General features: G+C 44.2%; 1 protein-coding gene across 1 annotated transcript in view; it reads left to right on the top strand.

The window, feature by feature from the left end:
• Positions 1-18,978, top strand: part of LOC147021254 (cytochrome P450 2C23-like) — a 54,140-nt gene extending 35,162 nt beyond the window's left edge. Inside the window, exons 7-10 of the mRNA XM_085891049.1 lie at positions 4,856-4,993; positions 7,467-7,654; positions 15,636-15,777; positions 18,152-18,978. Coding sequence (XP_085747175.1) covers positions 4,856-4,993; positions 7,467-7,654; positions 15,636-15,777; positions 18,152-18,330 — 647 coding nt within the window. The 3' untranslated portion in view covers positions 18,331-18,978. The remainder of the gene's footprint in view (positions 1-4,855; positions 4,994-7,466; positions 7,655-15,635; positions 15,778-18,151) is intronic.

Below are 18,978 nucleotides of genomic sequence, written 5' to 3' on the forward strand. Positions count from 1 at the left end.
CTTTTTCGCCAACCCCTTCTTCCTTATACTTTCCTGTACTTCCTCATTCCACCACCAAGTCTCCTTATCTTCTTTCCTCTGTCCAGATGTCACACCAAGTACCTTCCTAGCTATCTCCCTCACAACTTCTGCTGTCGTTGCCCAATCATCCCACCCATCTTTACCACCATCCAACGCCTGTCTCACCTCCTCCCTAAATTTCACGCAACAGTCTTCCTCCTTCAGCTTCCACCATCTGGTCCTTGGTTCAGCCCTCACTCTCTTCCTCAACCTCACCTCTAAAATCATCCTACAGACCACCAATCAATGCTGTCGAGCTACACTCTCCCCTGCCACAACCTTACAGTCACTAATCTCTTTCAGGTTGCATCTCCTGCTTAAGATGTAATCCACCTGTGTGCACTTTCCTCCACTCTTGTATGTCACCCTGTGTTCCTCCTTCTTCTTGAAATACGTATTTACCACTGCCATTTCCATTCTTTTTGCAAACTCTACCACCATTTGCCCTTCCACATTTCTCTTGTTGAGACCGTACCGACCCATCACCTCTTCATCCTCTTTATTCCCTTCCCCAACATGCCCATTGAAATCTGCTCCAATCACCACTCTTTCATCCTTGGATACACTCTCCACCACTTCATCTAATTCACTCCAGAAATCTTCTTTATACTCCATCTCACACCCCATATGTGGGGCATATGCACTGATGACATTCGTCATCACCCCTTCAATTTCCAACTTCACACTCATCACTCGGTCAGACACTCTCCTCACCTCCAATACCCTCTTGACATAATCTTCCTTCAGGATTATCCCGACACCATTTCTCCTCCCATCCACACCATGGTAGAACAGTTTGAAACCACCTCCAATGCTCCTAGCCTTACTCCCCATCCACTTGGTCTCTTGTACACACAGTATGTCCACCTTTCTTCTCTCCATCATATCAGCCAACTCTCGCCCTTTGCCAGTCATCGTCCCAACATTCAGAGTTCCAACTCTCACCTCCACACTTCTACCCTTCCCCCTCTCCCACTGCCTCCGGACTCGCCTTCCCGTCTCCTTCTCCTCCTTCGCCCAGCAGTAGCAGAATTTCCTCTGGTACCCTGCTGACCACCGGTACCGGTGGCGGTCGTTGGTGACCCGGGCCTCGACCGATCCGGTATGGAAATTCGTTTTGTTGTCCGCATAATGATTTGGCATAGGTTTTTACGCCGGATGCCCTTCCTGACGCAACCCTGGTCGCCTCTTACGACACACAGGGATATGGTACACCTATTCTAACCGGGGCATACACCGGGCCCAGCACAACTGGTACTCATTTCGCCGACCTCGGAAGGATGGCAGGCTGAGTCAACCCCCTGGTGTTTTCGACTTGGTTTATATATACATATATATACATATATATATATATATATATATATATATATATATATATATATATAATACATAATATATATATATATATTATACATAATATATATATTAATTCAATGTCCCAACGGGGCTTGAACTCAGGACCTTTTGGATCCCAAGCCACTGCCCTAACCACTGCGCCAACACCAGGCTTTAAGTCACTCAAGTGAACCTTATATCTTATTCATTAAATATGATGTCAACAGTGCTGACAGTTATAGTTCTTTTCTCCATTTTTTTTTTGGGGGGGGGGGTTGGAAATCGCTTAAAACATGTAGAAATGCAAAAAAAACATCGAAATTTTGTTGAAAAAAAAGTTGCAAAAAATGTTTTTTTTTCTCGAACAATTTTTTTTGTGGGGTGGGGGTTGGAAATCACTTAAAACATGTAGAAATGCAAAAAAAAAAATTCTCGAACTTTTTTTTTTGGGGGGTGGGGGTTGGAAATCACAAAACATGTAGAAATGCAAAAAACAAAAAAAAATTCTCAAACAATTTTTTTTTGGGGGGGGGGGTTGGAAATCACTTAAAACCTGTAGAAATGCAAAAAAAACATTTTTTCTCCAACAATTTTTTTCGGGGGTTGGAAATCACAAAACGTAGAAATGCAAAAAAATAATTTTTCTCTAACAATTTTTTTGGGGGATGGGGGTTGGAAATCACTTAAAACGAAGAAATGCAAAAAAAAAAATTTTTCTCTAACAATTTTTTGGGGGGGTTGGAAATCACTTAAAACATGTAGAAATGCAAAAAAAAAAATTTTTTCTCCAACTTTTTTTGGGGGGTGGGGGTTGGAAATCACTTAAAACATGTAGAAACGCAAAAAAAAAAATTTTTCTCTAACAATTTTTTTGGGGGGGTTGGAAATCACAAAACATGTAGAAATGCAAAAAAAAATATTCTCTAACAATTTTTTTGGGGGGGTGGGGGTTGGAAATCACTTAAAACATGTAGAAATGCAAAAAAAAAAATTTTTTCTTTAACAATTTTTGGGGGGTTGGAAATCACTTACAACATGTAGAAATGCAAAAAAAAAAATTCTCGAACAATTTTTTTTTGGGGGGGGGAGACCAAGTCCAAAATGTAATGGCATGTTCCTTGGACCATACATAACCCCCCCCACCAAGTTTCGTCGAAATCCGTCGAGGAGTTTTTTCCGTAATACAAAAAATTTAACATTTTCACGCTCACGCTCACGCTCACGCAGGGGGTATCGCTATAGCTCTCTGTTCTTCGAACAGGCGAGCTAAAAATGAAATCCTACACCCATACATATTCTCGTTTCTACCCTCCTCAACCCACCCCGCACTTTTGCACTTTTGCACAGTTTTTCCCTGCACTTTTGCTCTCTGCTCACTTGCACTTCTTTGTATTTTTCTGTCTCTCACCAGTGAATTAATCCCCCTTGTGTTTGTTCACCTTGGTAGAGAATGAACCATGTTGGATTCACCATCGCATATCATTGCACAGATGTACTAACTGTTGGTACATAACTCCAGCAACATGGAGAATTCACATTGATGTAGTATTATGGGAGATTGTTTGGGCATTTGTAGTAAGCTAATCCCACCAAGTTCAACAGTGATCTCTGATCAACCTGAGAGCCCTGCAGCCTTACCCCTGCTCTCTTCTGTGGATGTCTTCACATTGAGCCTTTCTACTGTCATCATTACCTCTGCCACCGAAGGTGGGCGGAGGTTGTTTTCACCCCTGTGTGTTTGTTCCTTGGCAAAATTATTTTGCCAAGTATTTTGATCCGTAGTGCTGTTTGCCTGTTCGTCACACGATTTGTGTCCACAATTTTCAAGCAATCATTCTGAATTTTTTTTTGTGTGTGTGTGTCGGTGACTGGCCAAGGACAGCAACGCACGTTTTTGGTCAGGATCCGGATCCGGATACGAGGATTTTTTTATCTGATTCCTCATCATTCAGAGATTAGGCCAAAATGATAAATAGCACGATATCTCAAAAAGTTGTCGACGGATTCAGATGAAACCTGGTGGAGAGTTTGGGTGTTTGACGCGGATGAATTGATTCAATTTTGGGGAAGATCTGGATCTGGATCCGAGTTGTTTTTTTATATTACAAGTGATTCTTTACCTTCGAGAGTTGGAGATAAAAATCGATATCTCAAAACGTTGTGAGCAGATTCGTACGAAACTTGGGGGACATGTTGGCTGTGTGATAAGAACAAATCGATTCAATTTTTGTAAAGATTTGGTATCTGGATCTGGATCCGAGAATTTTTTTAAGTGGTTCTTCACCATTGAACGATGGGGCTTAAACTTTGTATGGCACTAGACGATCCGTGAACCCATTGGGTTCCCGTTGTGATGGCGGTTGATGAAAAAAATGATTTCAAGAAAAAAAAAAGATAGCTCCAGTGAACTGTACCGCTGAGATTGTTTGCATTGATCAAATACTCCCGAAGAGTACTTGACTGAATCGGGAATTGATTTTTTAATAATTTTTTTCGTCGCCCAATTTGAACGAAACTTGATACTGCACACCACAGGAGAATGGTAGGTAAGGTGGCCCTAAAATTTTTTGCGCTATCGTGTACCGTTTTGGCTGTATTTCGGGAACATACATATATACATACATACATACATACATACATACAAGATGAGAGTTTTAATAATATATAGATGACATCTCCAAAAGTTATGGACAGATTCAGATGAAACCTAGAGGACAGATTAGGTGTGTGACAAGGACGAATCTATTTGATTTTGGTGAAGAACCAAATCCAGATCTGCTTACCAGAATTTTTTTTTAAACTATTAAGTGATTATTCACCATTGAGTGATTGGGCCAAAAACGGTATATATAGCACGATATCTCAAAAGGTTGTGGACAGATTCGGACAAAATTTGGTGGACAAGGTTGGGCGTGTGAAAAGGAAGAATTGGTTCGATTTTGGGGAAAATATGGATCCTGATCTGGACACGAGAATTTTTTTAAAGTGACTTCACCATTGAGTGATAGGGCTTTAAAAAACGATATATATAACATGATATCTCAAGCCGTTATCGACGGATTTCGGAGAAATCTTGGTTGACACGTTGGGTATGTGACGAGGAAGAACTTTTTCGATTTTTGTGAAGATCTGGATGCGAGAATTTTTCAATTTTTTTAAGTCATTCTTCACCATTATGAGATGAGGCCAAAAACGACATCCAGCATGATATTTCAAAAAGTTGTGCATGGGTTAAGACGAAGCAAGGTGGATGAGTTGGTTAGATGGACAAGAACAAGCCAATTCGATTTTGCTTCAGGTCCAGATCCTGCTAGCTCATAAATAAAACTTTGTGATCAGTTCCCTTTTGTTTTCCTCGCCACCTCTCAAGACGATTTACTCGGTGCAAACATGTCTTTTATATCTGTATTACCGTGGAAAATTCAACCTCACGGTGAATTCATTTCTGCTTTGCAGGAAGCCTCAAATCCTGACAGTCCCTTCAATGACCTTCAACTGAATAAGTGCATTTCAAACATGTTCGCAGCCGGTAGTGAAACTACAGCGACCACATTGCGCTGGGCACTGCTTCTCATGATGAAATTCACCGATGTCCAAGGTCAGAATATGCTGCGAGATTCCTCAACTGTGTTTTCAATAATTGTACCTTACACATAGTAACGTTTCGGTGAGCTGGAGAAAGTAATCATCTGCTTTGGTAGCACTATTAAGTACAATAACAATAAATAATGACAAAGGGGAAATGATGGGACGGGGGCTGTACATGTCTGGTGTTGGCTTAATGGTTTGGGTGATGGGCTTGGGATCCCAGGGTCCTGAGTTCAAATCCCCCTCGGCTGTTGAATTAATAACAGGTGGGGTTGACTCTGCCTGTCATCCTTCCGAGGTCGGCAAAATGAGTGCCAGCATGCTGGTACCCTGTGTTGGAGTAGCGACCCGTCCAGGATTGTCCCCAATAGCCAAGGAGACTGCTTCGGCAGCATCAACGCTCTGCACAGAGTATGGTCCAAATGGATCGATGGATGGATGGATGGATGGGGGGAGGGGGAGCTGCAAGGATAATGTGTTTGTGGGTGAGGAAAATATGTTCCAGAGGGTTTGTAGAAAGGAATGTGGAATGTGGAAAATCGATATTTGGCATCTCTAACTCCACAATCGCAACGCAAATCCATTTAGACAGTTAAACACAGACTTTGGACAGTTAAACTAAACAATATAACGATGCTTCAACCGCAGGAGGATCCATTTGGGCCTCATAATCACAGCAATATTATCTCAGTCCTCTGCATTCATGCACGATCAGAACAAATTCACAGCGAGAGTATGATAAAAGGAGAAACTTGTCATCATGCTCATGTTTCCACTCATGTTGAAAATATAACATTCGATTTAAATGAGTTGTTGTTCGATCGTCAACTGATCAGATGGAAAGGCGGACGAACGGACATAAACCAATTGCTCAACAACCCTTTTTCACTTTCCTGGATGCCATTGGTGGACAGTTTTGTGAGCAGACCTGGACTGGTGAGATTGCCCTGACCCGTTGCTTAGGTTTCAGGGTAGTCATCCATTGCTGAGTGCAGATGAGCATCCTTGGGTTAAAACTAAAATGAAAGTCTGAACTTTAGCATCTGGTGAAGATTTAAACTGAAGGTTGGTGGTTATGATCAACTCCATTGGTTAGCTAATGATGAGAAGAAGGCGGCACAGTCTGTCCATAAAATGAGGATTGACTTAGTTTTTAGATCCTCGTGGAGGATCTCCAAGTCTTACTCACGTTGTTGTTCTTGTGGACTTTTTTGTTTCACAGCCAACAGTTTTCATCGAAACTCCCTGAAACTTGGCATATATATGTAAAAAAATACCCTGCGCAGACAGTAACCATCTCCGATTTTGAAAATTCCTCCTAGAAAAAAAAGTTATGACGTCAAAATATCTCCGCTAATGGGAATCGCCTAAAAAGTTATCTCCGAAACGAGGCAAGCTTTTTGAATTCTGTTTGTGGGAATCGAACAGGGCATTAGCAGAGATGAATGACCGCACATATGATACATCACTATGACGTCGTATCAATTTTTATGACATCATTCCTATTTTTTGACATTTTTTGTTTCACAACCCAGAGTTTTCATCGGATCTTCGAGAAACTTGCCATGTGTATGCAGAACAAACTCACACAACAACGTCAAACTATCTCCGCTAATGGAATATCGGCTAAAAAATTATCTCAGAAACGAGGCAAGCTTTTTGAATTTTGTTTGCGGGAATCAAGCCGGCCATTAGCACAGATAAATTTATCGCGAACCTGATACATCGCAATGACGTCATATTCGTTTTATGACGTCATCACTAAGAGGACGAGGATCTTAGCTCATTTGAGCTTGTTAAATGGGGGGGAATTTCTCGCCATCCTTCACAACACCTGGGATCTTTCATTCTCAGACATATTTCCAAAAGAGTAAATACAGCAAATTTCCCAGGACAGATGCATGGGGTTATGAGGAAAAGGCCGAATTACTGATGAGCAGTGGAAGTTGGAGCAGAAATCACTCGTTTCAGGAGCAGTTTAGTTGTAGTGAAACCCAGAAGTTTGGGAACTTGAGCTTTTTAACAGAAATCAAAACTTTCAGATACTTTGCCTTGTCTTCATTTGCATAAACTGCGTTCAATGTAAATTCAGGTTCTGGTAAAAAAATATTATTTCAGTCTTTATTTTCATCGTGACATTTAAAAAAGATGTTGTTTTGCATAAGCATCACTATTAGAGAGTGAAATGAAAATATAGCCTGGTGTTAGCTTAAAGGTTGAGCTGGCTGCCTTAAGAGGGTTTTGAGTTTGAGCTCCTGCCCCCTCCCGTTGAATTAACACCAGGTGGGATTCACTCAGCCTGCCATCCTTCCGGGGTCGGCCAAATGATTACCTGTGTACTGGTTGGTAATAGTGCAGTGCACCGCATCAGCGGGACAGCCACGTCCCCCCCAAAAAATGATTCAACCAGCAGCCACAGGCTGCACACGACAGCCAGCCACATGCAAATAAAATGACGTAGCTGTGTATTTCTGATTACCTAGAGTGTGTGCAACGAGAGATTGATGATACCCTGGGCAGAGATCGCCCGCCAGCGCTATCCGATCGCCATCTTCTGCCCTACACTGTCGCGGTCATCAACGAAGTTCAACGATTTGGGAACATCATACCGATGAACTTGCCCCATGCCACATCCACAGATGTCCTTTTCCATGGTTTCTTCCTGCCAAAGGTATTTCACAAAGTCGATGAAGTAAAAAGTGATGTTGGTTTTCTCATTTGATTGACATTGTTTTGTATTTATTGACCCCGATTCTGTGCGACAAAAGCAACTTGAGGAAATTAAGAGCAAAGAGGGAGATAGGTGAGTGAAGGAATGGTGTATGAGGGGGAAAGAGAGAGGGGTGGGGGGAGAGAGAGAGAGAGGGGGGTGGGGGTGGGGGAGAGAGTGAGAGAGAGAGATGGAGAGAGAGAAAGAGGGGGTGGGGGGAGAGAGTGAGAGAGAGAGAGAGAGAGAGAGAGAGAGAGAGAGAGAGAGAGAGAGAGAGAGAGAGAGAGAGAGAGAGAGAGAGAGAGAGAGAGAGAGATGGAAAGAGAGACACACACAGAAAGAGAGAGATAGAGAGACACAGAGAGAGAGAGAGAGGAGAGAGAGAGAGAGAGAGAGAGAGAGAGAGAGAGAGAGAGAGAGAGAGAGAGAGAGAGAGAGAGAGAGACAGAGAGAGAGAGAGAGAGAGAGAGAGAGAGAGAGAGAGAGAGAGAGAGAGAGAGAGAGAGAGAGAGAGAGAGAGAGAGAGAGAGAGAGAGAGAGAGAGAGAGAGAGAGAGAGAGAGAGAGAGAGAGAGAGAGAGAGAGAGAGAGAGAGAGAGAGAGAGAGAGAGAGAGAGAGAGAGAGAGAGAGAGAGAGAGAGAGAGAGAGAGAGAGAGAGAGAGAGAGAGAGAGAGAGAGAGAGAGAGAGAGAGAGAGAGGAGGGGGAGAGAGAGAGACAGGATAAGATAGAGGCAAAACATGGAGAAAAGAAAAGGGAGATGACGTCACAAGCATGGGGATCAAATTCTGCTATCCTACATATTTAACAAACAAATGGCTCCTTCTGCCATACCTTTACTTGATGGTTTGCGATCTCTCTGCACCAGAATAAGACTGACCTGCACAGGTGCCCCATGTCCACATTCCCGATAATTAATTTTTATGCAGGTGTTGAAGTCCATATTTTGTTCCACTTTCTGAAACCCATGCATGCTTCATCATCTCACTTCCTGTTGTTCTACCTCTTACCTACCACCTATTTATTTTTGAAGTGGAGATTACCACCAACAAGAATAGAACAACACAGGACAGTGGACCAAAAGACAAAAATGGGACAAAGGGAAAACAACTCCTCTCTCCCCCATCCTCCTCACTGCCACCGCACCCCCCCACCCCACGAGTGCATAGTGACATTTGGTGAGGCACCACTCTCCCCATCCCACCCCCCCCCTTCCTCACTCTTTCCCCCCTTCCTAGCTCCACCTTACCTCACCCCCTCCAAGCTCCTCACCCACCTTGCTTCCCCTCCTCACTCCCCCACTCTTTCTCACCCACCTCCTTTCTTCCTCCTTTCTTTCCCTCCCTATTTCTCTACCCCTCCCCCCTTAATATGCTCGTCAACAAGCCAAAACTGCTGCTTAAAGCAATTAAGAAGGCCTACACAAGGTAAGCGCAATGCTGTATCAAACCCTTTCCAGAGTAGAGGCCGAGAGAGCCTGGATGGTGTAGAGACCCTCCCCAAGAGATGGTTCTGAAGGGGGGTTCTAGTTGGGAGACCAGCGGTATAGAGACCCCTGGCGACCCAGGAGAGGCTGAGAGAGCCTGGGTGGTGTGGAGTCCCTCCCCGGCGGGCCGTACAGTAAAAGAGCTGTTTGACTGTCAGGACAAAATAGATGAAAGGGGGGGGCAAAGAAGTCGTAAGACGGGTGACTTGTTTTTGGGACTGCAGGCACCACAACTGGAAGTGCCCCCACAATCTTGGTTGGACGGTACCTCCCCACTGCCTCGTTGAGAATCACACATGTGTTATATCATTTAAGCCAGGGTCTTGCAGGGTTGGAATGAATGATTGATATTGGGTTTATGTGTGAGTGTGTGGGGGAAGGTCCACCCGAACCATGTCACTAACCTGCACCAGAAGGATAGGGCCCGCATAAATTTGGATCAGGTAAATTTGGACATCTCCGCAGCTAACATTGGGTATTGTGGCATGCACCAGGGAACGCAGTCTTTAGAAGGGGGTCGTACAAATGTTAATGAATTTTTGGTTGAGGGTTTCTCTGTTACAATAGATTTTTGTGTGCGCTTTCTGACATTTTCTCCCTGCCCCAGGAGTTAGGAGCGAAGAACCAAGAGTTTGAAAATAATTGAATTGTTGTGTTTAAGGGGTATAGAACGTTAAGGAGAATAGGTAAGTTAACTATGGCTTGCTTCCTTCAGCCTCTCCTAATTTATTTCATAGGCTAATTAGGTGTGAGTCTGCAAGTGGTAAGGCTGGAATGGTAACGCTTGCATTGAACCTTGCAGGAGCTGCGGTTGTGGGGGTAGTGGGGGGGGGGGGTTGTGTTATGTTTGCGAGGTAGATGGGGGAATTTCATAATAGAGGTAGGATTGTCTAGAGTAGCATAGTCCGTGGACGAGCAGGAGACATCTCGATGTAAATTCAGTAGAGAAAACTGTCAGCTTAAGATTGTTATGTGTCACCGCACGGGAGGCAGTGCTGTGTTAATTAGGTAGGGATGAAGGCTAATTTCTCCCAGTATGTGATTGCCCCCATGACCTTTTCCTATGTTTTTGCATTTACAAGACTGGCGATAAAAAGAAATCACGTCCTTAAAGCAACAAAAACCAAGCCAAGCGTTCCAAGCAGGCAAAAAACACCGCCTCCAGGAATGACAACTAAAAACAACCCCCACACCCATGGGGTGGATGATGGATGGGCGTGAGGTCAGAAGATTTGGGGGAGAGGAGAGTGGTGTGAGGAACGCGATTGAGGAGAGGGTCTGACTGGCCGGTCTCTCATCGACATGGTGAAGAAGGCTACACGCGATTCTCGTGTTCGTGCTGCGTGAATTTGCCTGTGTGCTGGAGCAAGACACAAGCCATTACTGTTTGGCTGAGTTGCGAAGTTGTACGTGAGAGAGAGACAGAGAGAGAGAGAAAGAGAGGGAGAGAGAGAGGGGGGGGAGTGCGTCTCTCAGCAATAACTCGGCGTGATGCCATTGTGTGTTCGAGGATGAAGGTGGGCTGTCATTGTAAGCGGACCTGGTGTAAAAGAGGAACGGTCGGCATATTCGCTTGTGAAAAGAAGCTGCACGGCAGTTTCTGAGCCCTGGCTGCCCGCCCAGAGAGTGCGGTGTTAATTGGATAGGGATTACGGATATTTTTCCCCAGTCTGATTTTCTTTTCTTTTTTTTTCCCAGTCCCAGGCAAGTAATTGCCCCCCTGTGACCTTTTTTCCCAGTCCCAGGCAAGTAATTGCCCCCCTGTGACTTTTACAAATTTTTTTTGTATTACAAACCAGCAATAGACCATTACAACCGAGCTGCATGACCAAGTAGGAAGAACGTCCGCCTCCAAGGGTGATGGCAGGCAAAGTCATACCCCCGAGGTTGATGATTGATGGGTCTGATGTCAGAAGCGAAGCAGGCATGCCGAACAGGCGAGAAGCTCCACCTTCCTGGGCTTGGTGTGAGTAAGCCACGTCCTGGGGGGAAATGGTGGTTCGGGGTGACATCAGGAGAGATAAGGAGGAACGCACGAGTGCGGAGAGGGAGAGGGATGCACGTGGTTGAGAGAGAACGTCGAGAGAGAGAGAGAGAGAGAGAGAACGTAGAGAGAGAGAGTGAGACAGAGACAGAGAGTGAGACACAGAGACAGAGAGAGAGAGAGAGAGAGAGAGAGAGAGAGAGAGAGAGAGAGAGAGAGAGAGAGAGAGAGAGAGAGAGAGAGAGAGAGAGAGAGAGAGAGAGAGAGAGAGAGAGAGAGAGAGAGAGAGAGAGAGAGAGAGAGAGAGAGAGAGAGAGAGAGAGAGAGATTGCCTGTAAGAACAGGGCTTTATGGCTGGCTGTCCTTCGACGCATGAAGAAGATGGCACGATTCTTGTATTCGAGCTGAGCAAGACACTGGCCTTCGACTCTTGGCTGGTCATATGGGACGGACCTCGGAAGTCTTGTGTATGTCACCGAAGGGGACGGCGCCATTCTAAGCTGCACGGGGTCTCTGAGCCTTGGTGTTGAATTCTGCTCATAAATTGCCTGACGTAAATTTGTCCTGCTGCGAGAGAGCAACTTGGCGCTATGTTGCATGCAGGACGAAGTTCCTCGATTCGAAGTTCCACAACGACCATCTCTGGACCAAGCTAAGTGCCAGAATGAAGGAAGGATTTTCTTTTTTAAATTTCCCTTTGTTCGTATTTAAGTTGTGTGTAGACGCACCTCGACTTTAGATTTATTTACTTCATGTTATTATCATTACCTTTTGAATGTTTATAATATGTGTAGAAATTACAATCGTGCATGTGTTTGTGGAAATCATGATTCATGTATGTGTGGTACATGTGTACGCGCCGTTACCACCAGACGTCATCTCCATGCGTGAGTCTTAAGACTGAATGTAGCTTTCCCCATACCTGACACACCCTTCTTCACCACATCAAGGAACCACGAATCACTGGACCAAGTTGTCTCCTTATCTGTGCTGCACCCAACGGATCCTTCCCTAGTATTGAAGCATCGATCTTCTCCACAACAATGAACCACGATTCATGGACCAAGCTGTCCCCTTGTCCGTGCTGCATCCCACCCTCCCCCTCCATCCCTAAAGTGGTGACAATGCAGACCCGCGTGACCTCCCATGTTGCCTCCGGGTACGCCCGGTTTTGGACACCCCTCCTTGATACGACAAAATCGGCAAAGCCAGTGCGCCAGACCACGACCTATAAGCATGTCAATCGGCTCACCTCTGGGCGCCATGTGCATACTCTTTGGCCCCATCAAAACTGCTGTCCATGACTTGGTTCTCACTCACATCGAAGTCGTTGTATTCGGCGCAGTCTTCAATCCCACCAAACTTGGGCCTTCTCTCCCAGCAGCACAGGGTCAACAAGTCCCACCAAGCTACAGGAGAGGCTGTGTCACCAACGCATGTTGAACGGCATGATAATGGGAGTCTTGTGCACAGCTCGTCCCATCCAAGCCGCCCTTTTCGGTTTGGTCTTCACTACCTTCAAAACTGATGTATTTGACACAGCCCTCGGTCCATTCCCCTTTCCGTCCCAGGTGAGAGGGATGCGTGCATGCGTGTGTGTGTGTGTGTGTGTGTGTGTGTGTGTGTGTGTGTGTGTGTGTGTGTGTGTGTGTTTGTGTGTGTGGTCTGGGTGTGATTCTAATTATAAACTGTCAGGTTACTATTTCCCTGCTTAGCCATTGCACCACAAAGTGTGCTCTCCCCCAAAACATTTGTTAAACACGGTACACTGTCTTCAAGCTAGTTCGTGGAGGTTAAAAAAAACAAGCTCAAATGAGCTAAGATCCTCGTCCTCTTAATGATGACGTCATAAAACGAATATGACGTCATTGTGATGTATCAGGTTTGCGATAAATTATCTGTGCTAATGTCCGGCTTGATTCCCGCAAACAGAATTCAAAAAGCTTGCCTTGTTTCGGAGATAATTTTTGAGCCGATTTCCATTAGCGGAGATATTTTGATGTCATAACTTTTTTTCTAGGAGGAAGTTTCAAAATCGGAGATGGTTACTGTCTGCGCAGGGTATTTTTACATATATATATATATGCCAAGTTTCAGGAAGTTTCGATGAAAACTGAAGGCTGTGAAACAAAAAAGTCCACAAGAAGAAGATGAAGAACAACAACGTGAGTAAGACTTAGAGATCCTCCACAAGGATCCAAAAACCTACGGTGTCTTTTACGAAGAGTAGGTAAGTTATTGTAGGCACCCTGGAATAAATTCCAAATTTGTGTCACCTCCACTTGAATATCAGGCTTGACCAGCCAGTTCGTGAAAGACGCGGCCCAAAAACATTCCTCTGCAGATCCACAACAAGGTGGGAATATTTGGCCGTTAAAGATGTCTTCACAGTGTGTTGTGTAGCATAAGAAGTGAACAATAAATTTACTAATGTTCTCATTTGGCAGGTGTTGAGGAATTTTGTTGTTAACCGTTTTAACCGACTTGATGTAAAGCCGCTGTCACACCTTGACGTTTTAGCCAGCGGATGGCAACGTATCAAAATGTATGTAAAACGCTGGCGTACGCTGAACTATTGATATTTTTCCCAGTTTTGGGCGTATTCATAATGAGTTGGATGTATGCATAACGTATTAGTAACGTACACAGAACGTTTCGATAACATATAGATAACTAATAACAACGAATGCTTAGCGTGTTGTCGGCGTTCACAACCTATGCCCAACGATGGTCTAACGTATGCATAGCGCGCGGCAGCAAATCGCCGACGATCACGTGGCGTAGCCTATTAAAAGGCTGCGGCTCGACGATTCAAATCATAACTGCACTAGACATCGAAGTGTGAAGCCGCTGTCACACCTTGACGTTTTAGCCAGCGTATGCCTACGGAGGAAAAATTTGCGGAATACGCTGGCACTCGTCGAATACGTTATGGGTAAGTTTTGTATACGTTAAGAGCACGCTGAAATACGTCGTAGTCCGCTGGCATATGTCGTAGTACCCCGAGCTCGTCGACAAATTTTAACATGCTCAAAATTTTTCGACGTATGCCAGCGTATGACTCACACATTCCGCATACGCTGGCCATAAGTTGTGGGCACGTTATGCGATCGTTGACACACTTCAACACACGTTACTTGTAATTTACTCATTAGTCAAAACACGTCGAGGTAATGTCTAGCGTACCCGAAACTTATTTCTAACCTATGAGTAACGTGCTTTGAACCTATGAGTAACGTATCTCCAACGCATATTGCCGTATGTAGATGTATTTGACGTCTTCCAGACGACCACAGAACTTACTGAACGTGTTACTAACTTACAGCTACCGTATAAAGGCGTATTGGCAGCGTTTAGGGGAATTTGTATGTAAAAATTGGGTTCACACAGGAGGAACCCGTCAGTGTTCCAGACTCCATGGTTTTTTTTTTTTCTTCGGTATGACGGTGATGTTGACACTTCGATTTCTAGTGCAGTTATGATTTATTTTTTTTTTATTTTTTTTGTATACCTTGGTCGAGGCTCGTATGAGAGCTAACACACAACTCACAGCAAGGAGGCAAGATTTAAATCGTTGAGCGGCAGTCTATTAATTATATTATATTATAACCGCACTAGAAATCGAAATGTCAACATCACCGTCATACCGAAGAAAAAAAACAAAAAATACCCATGGAGTCTGGAACATGGAGCTAAACATTACCTCGACGTGTTTCGACTAATGGGTAACTTACAAGTAACGTGTGTCGACGTGTGTCAACGATCGCGTAACGTGCCTACAACTTATGGCCAGCGTATGCGGAACATGTGAGTCATACGCTGGCATACTTCAAAAAAATTTTAGCATGTTAAAATTTGTCGACGAGCTCGGGGTACTACGACGTATGCCAGCGTGCTCTTAACGTATACAAAACTTACCCATAACGTATTCATCGTGTGCCAGCGTATTAGACAAATTTTTCATACATCCGCATATGCTGGTTAAATCGTCTAGGTGTGACAGCGGCTTAAATCCTGTTACTCAAATGAAAGCCACAATGAATTCACTGTCCACAACGGAAAGTACATTACATCAGATAATTTTATTCACATAGTACTATGGAGTTCAAAACACTGAGACATAAGCATCCACAATGATTTGCACGAAGCTAAGATTACATTTCCAAGCATTTATATGTTCTTAGCAGGGAGCGGAGGGGCTGATAAGCATAAAAGAACTCCAACTGCAATAGGTGTTTACTCGGTGAAAAGCGAATGACATAATCATGGCAAAAGTTGCAGCTTTATCAACCAGGTCACTTTGTTCCATAGCAAGACATTCCTTTTATCAACATTTAGGCCAAAAGACTCATGGGTAAAAGGGAAGCATCACTGACATCCAATTTGACTTGTAGCATAAAAATTAAACTTATAAAGCACCAGCAACAATTATATAATTGAGAGTACATTAATATAATTATTTTCTCCCACACAGGGAACCTTCATCATACCCCTCCTGTCGTCAGTACTACGAGACAAGACACAGTGGGAGAAGCCCTATGAATTTTATCCAAAACACTTCCTCGACAACAATGGCTGCCTCCGAAAACGTGATGCTTTCCTGCCTTTCTCTCTCGGTAAGAATGATTTACATCCAGCAAGCACAGCTGTTGGTGGAGCATATCAGAGCCATGTCATTTCTTGATTAATATGCAAGTCTGAGTTTACAAACTCTTCATATTAGGCATTCCATTATAAAATAAAGTATCCCAGTCTTCACACCTTCGCCAATAGGGATCACCCTCAACACGATTGCTCTTGAAAAGTGGGAATGACTGTAAAACAGGAAGTCGCAAATTGAAGAAGCAATTGAGGCCTCAAATCAAACTAAAACGTGCCATATGAATTCGACAAGCAAGGAGAATCCACAAAAGGCGGTTGTGAGCATCTTGCTAACACAATCATGCCTAACTCTTAAACGGTGACAGAAACATCGTTGTATGTGCCTAAACACCCGATTAGTTGTGCTCGCCTAAACACCCGATTAGTTGTGCTCGCCTAAACACCCGATTAGTTGAGCTCGCCTAAACACCCGATTAGTTGAGCTCGCCTAAACACCCGATTAGTTGAGCTCGCCTAAACACCCGATTAGTTGAGCTCGCCTAAACACCCGATTAGTTGTGCTCACCTAAACACCCGATTCGTTGTGCTCGCCTAAACACCCGATTAGTTGTGCTCGCCTAAACACCCGATTAGTTGTGCTCGCCTAAACACCCGATTAGTTGGGCTCGCCTAAACACCCGATTAGTTGTGCTCGCCTAAACACCCGATTAGTTGTGCTCGCCTAAACACCCGATTAGTTGAGCTCGCCTAAACACCCGATTAGTTGTGCTCGCATAAACACCCGATTAGTTGAGCTCGCCTATACACCCGATTAGTTGTGCTCGTCTAAACACCCGATTAGTTGTGCTCGCCTAAACACCCGATTAGTTGTGCTCGCCTATACACCCGATTCGTTGAGCCCGCCTATACACCCGATTAGTTGTGCTCGCCTAAACACCCGATTAGTTGAGCTCGCCGAAACACCCGATTAGTTGAGCTCGTCTAAACACCCGATTAGTTGTGCTCGCCTAAACACCCGATTAGTTGTGCTCGCCTAAACACCCGATTAGTTGAGTTCGCAGAAACATTGATTTCTTGTGCACACCTAAACATGCGATTATTGTGTGCACCAAGACATTGATTTCTTATGTGCACCTGAACATCCGAGTAGCGTGGTGTGCCGAAGCATTGATTAGTTGTATGCACCAAAACATACAATTACTCGTGTGTGCCTAATCAGCCGATTACTTGTGCACACCGAAACAGCCGATTAGTTGTGTTTGCCGAAACATTGATTGGTTGTCTGAGCCTAAACAGCTGATTAGTTGTGCTCACCGAAACAGCCTATTAGTTGTGTGTGCCTAAACATTGATTGGTTGCCTGTGCCTAAACAGCTGATTAGTTGTGCGTGCCTCAGTTTTTATTTAATGCCTTTTAAACATGTATTGTGTTCAGCAAACTACATAAGAGGTTTACGTTGGTGTACATCATTGCTGTAGTTGTTACATTTTTTATTGCTGCTGTTGTTGTTGTTCTTGTTTTGGGGTTGTCTATTGCGTACGTGAACATGTGATCGCAGCAATGAAAGTCATCTCGCTTCGAGCACGGAGTCTGTGTGAGTACGTCAGTTAACTAACCAATTCCCCTGAATAACTCTGCATTCGCTCAGGTAAGTCATTTTTACCCTCGTCGAAGGATTCGGAGAGGGTATTGCATTTGGGCCCGTTAGTTTGTTTGGCTTTCTGTTTGTCTGTCTGTCTGTTTGTTTGTTTGTTTGTTCGTCTGCACAGAACTTTCGTGTTTTTTCTCTTCAACCGCTTGTCGGATTGAAACGAAATTTTCACCATTGGTGCAGCGACGACTCATCTCAATGCATGCCGGTGAACTGCCCCATTCCTGTCCTCTTCTGCCTCCTCTTGAGCTAAGTTGATCACTCCGAACACATCCATTTTCACCGTCCCACGTAAACTACCAATGATAAACCATGCAATGCTTGTGTCAATGCCTTAAATACACTATAAAACATGCCCTCGCTGTCGTGTCCAAGTTTGTTTCTTCAAACACTTGTGATTGGGGTAGAGGATGGGGGGAGGGGGTTAACCTTAGGGTAGGAAAGATTATGGTTTTCGATTGGGCATGATCTGAGATGGTGGTGAACATCTTCTTGAAGATCTGGAGATAAGAATCAGATTAAAGAGAAAGTAGAAGTTGATTCCAAAGGCAGGAAAAGACAAGAATGAATGAATGGAGGTGAGCGGTGCTTCTGGATTTGGTGTGTTTCGACAGAAGGGGGTTGATGGTGAAACACATGCTTTCTCTTCAACTAATAAGTTGGGAATAATGATCAATTTTATTGATATTGTTTTTTTTTTTCTCCTAATTGCATCAAAAAATATTTTCCTCTTCCAGGGCGACGCGCCTGCCTCGGTGAGAGCCTTGCGCGTTCGGAGCTCTTTCTCTTCTTTACATCACTTCTGCAACGATTCACATTCAAACCAGCTCCTGGATCTCCACTTCCTGATTTAATCCCATGTTCTGGTTTTACAATCGGGCCCAAATGGTACAAACTGTGCGCTGTCGTACGCTAAGAGACATGACACTTTAGAACCATCGTATGAAAAGTTCACGAAACATGTGGTAGTCCTCTTTTTATGGGATCGTGATTGTGCAAGTTATGCTGCGTCTGCACAAAAACAATTAAAATGTAATTAATGAAAAAGAAGCCATAGTCGATAATGCAGTCTAACCTTTGGTCGTCATGTGATCAACTCGACCTTCATAAACTATGTGAGATGATTATGCCACTTTCACTATCTTGCAGAAGGATCTTGTACTTTACAGGGGACTGGGGAGAGAGAAATAGAAAGCTTGGTTGTAGCCTTTACCCCATCCGTGACATCTCGCAGACTTATAATGGTGGATGTGGTGAATTGAAGGTCGTGACGTGTGATCACATGTTGCACGGCTCGAGCACGGAATAGATAAAGCTGAGGTTCCGCTCGGTCGGGGGGATTGTCCCAGGGGAATTGTCGTTTATGGCGGCGGTTCACTTGGTGCTCGTTGAATGGTGAGAATTGAGAGTATATCGGACTCCGGGCTTATACTGATTTATTTTGCGGTGATTAGTTGCACGTGTATACCTTACTGCTTATGTACTCCTTGCTGCGCCTGTATCCCCTGATGTGCCCGTAGAAGCGGCTCCAATCAAATGGAATAAACCCTACACTCTGAAGGTT

The sequence above is a fragment of the Eptatretus burgeri genome, chromosome 8, assembly GCF_056783735.1.
Source record: "Eptatretus burgeri isolate ZD-2024b chromosome 8, Ebu_testis_v1, whole genome shotgun sequence".
In the NCBI taxonomy this organism is placed as follows: domain Eukaryota; kingdom Metazoa; phylum Chordata; class Myxini; order Myxiniformes; family Myxinidae; genus Eptatretus; species Eptatretus burgeri.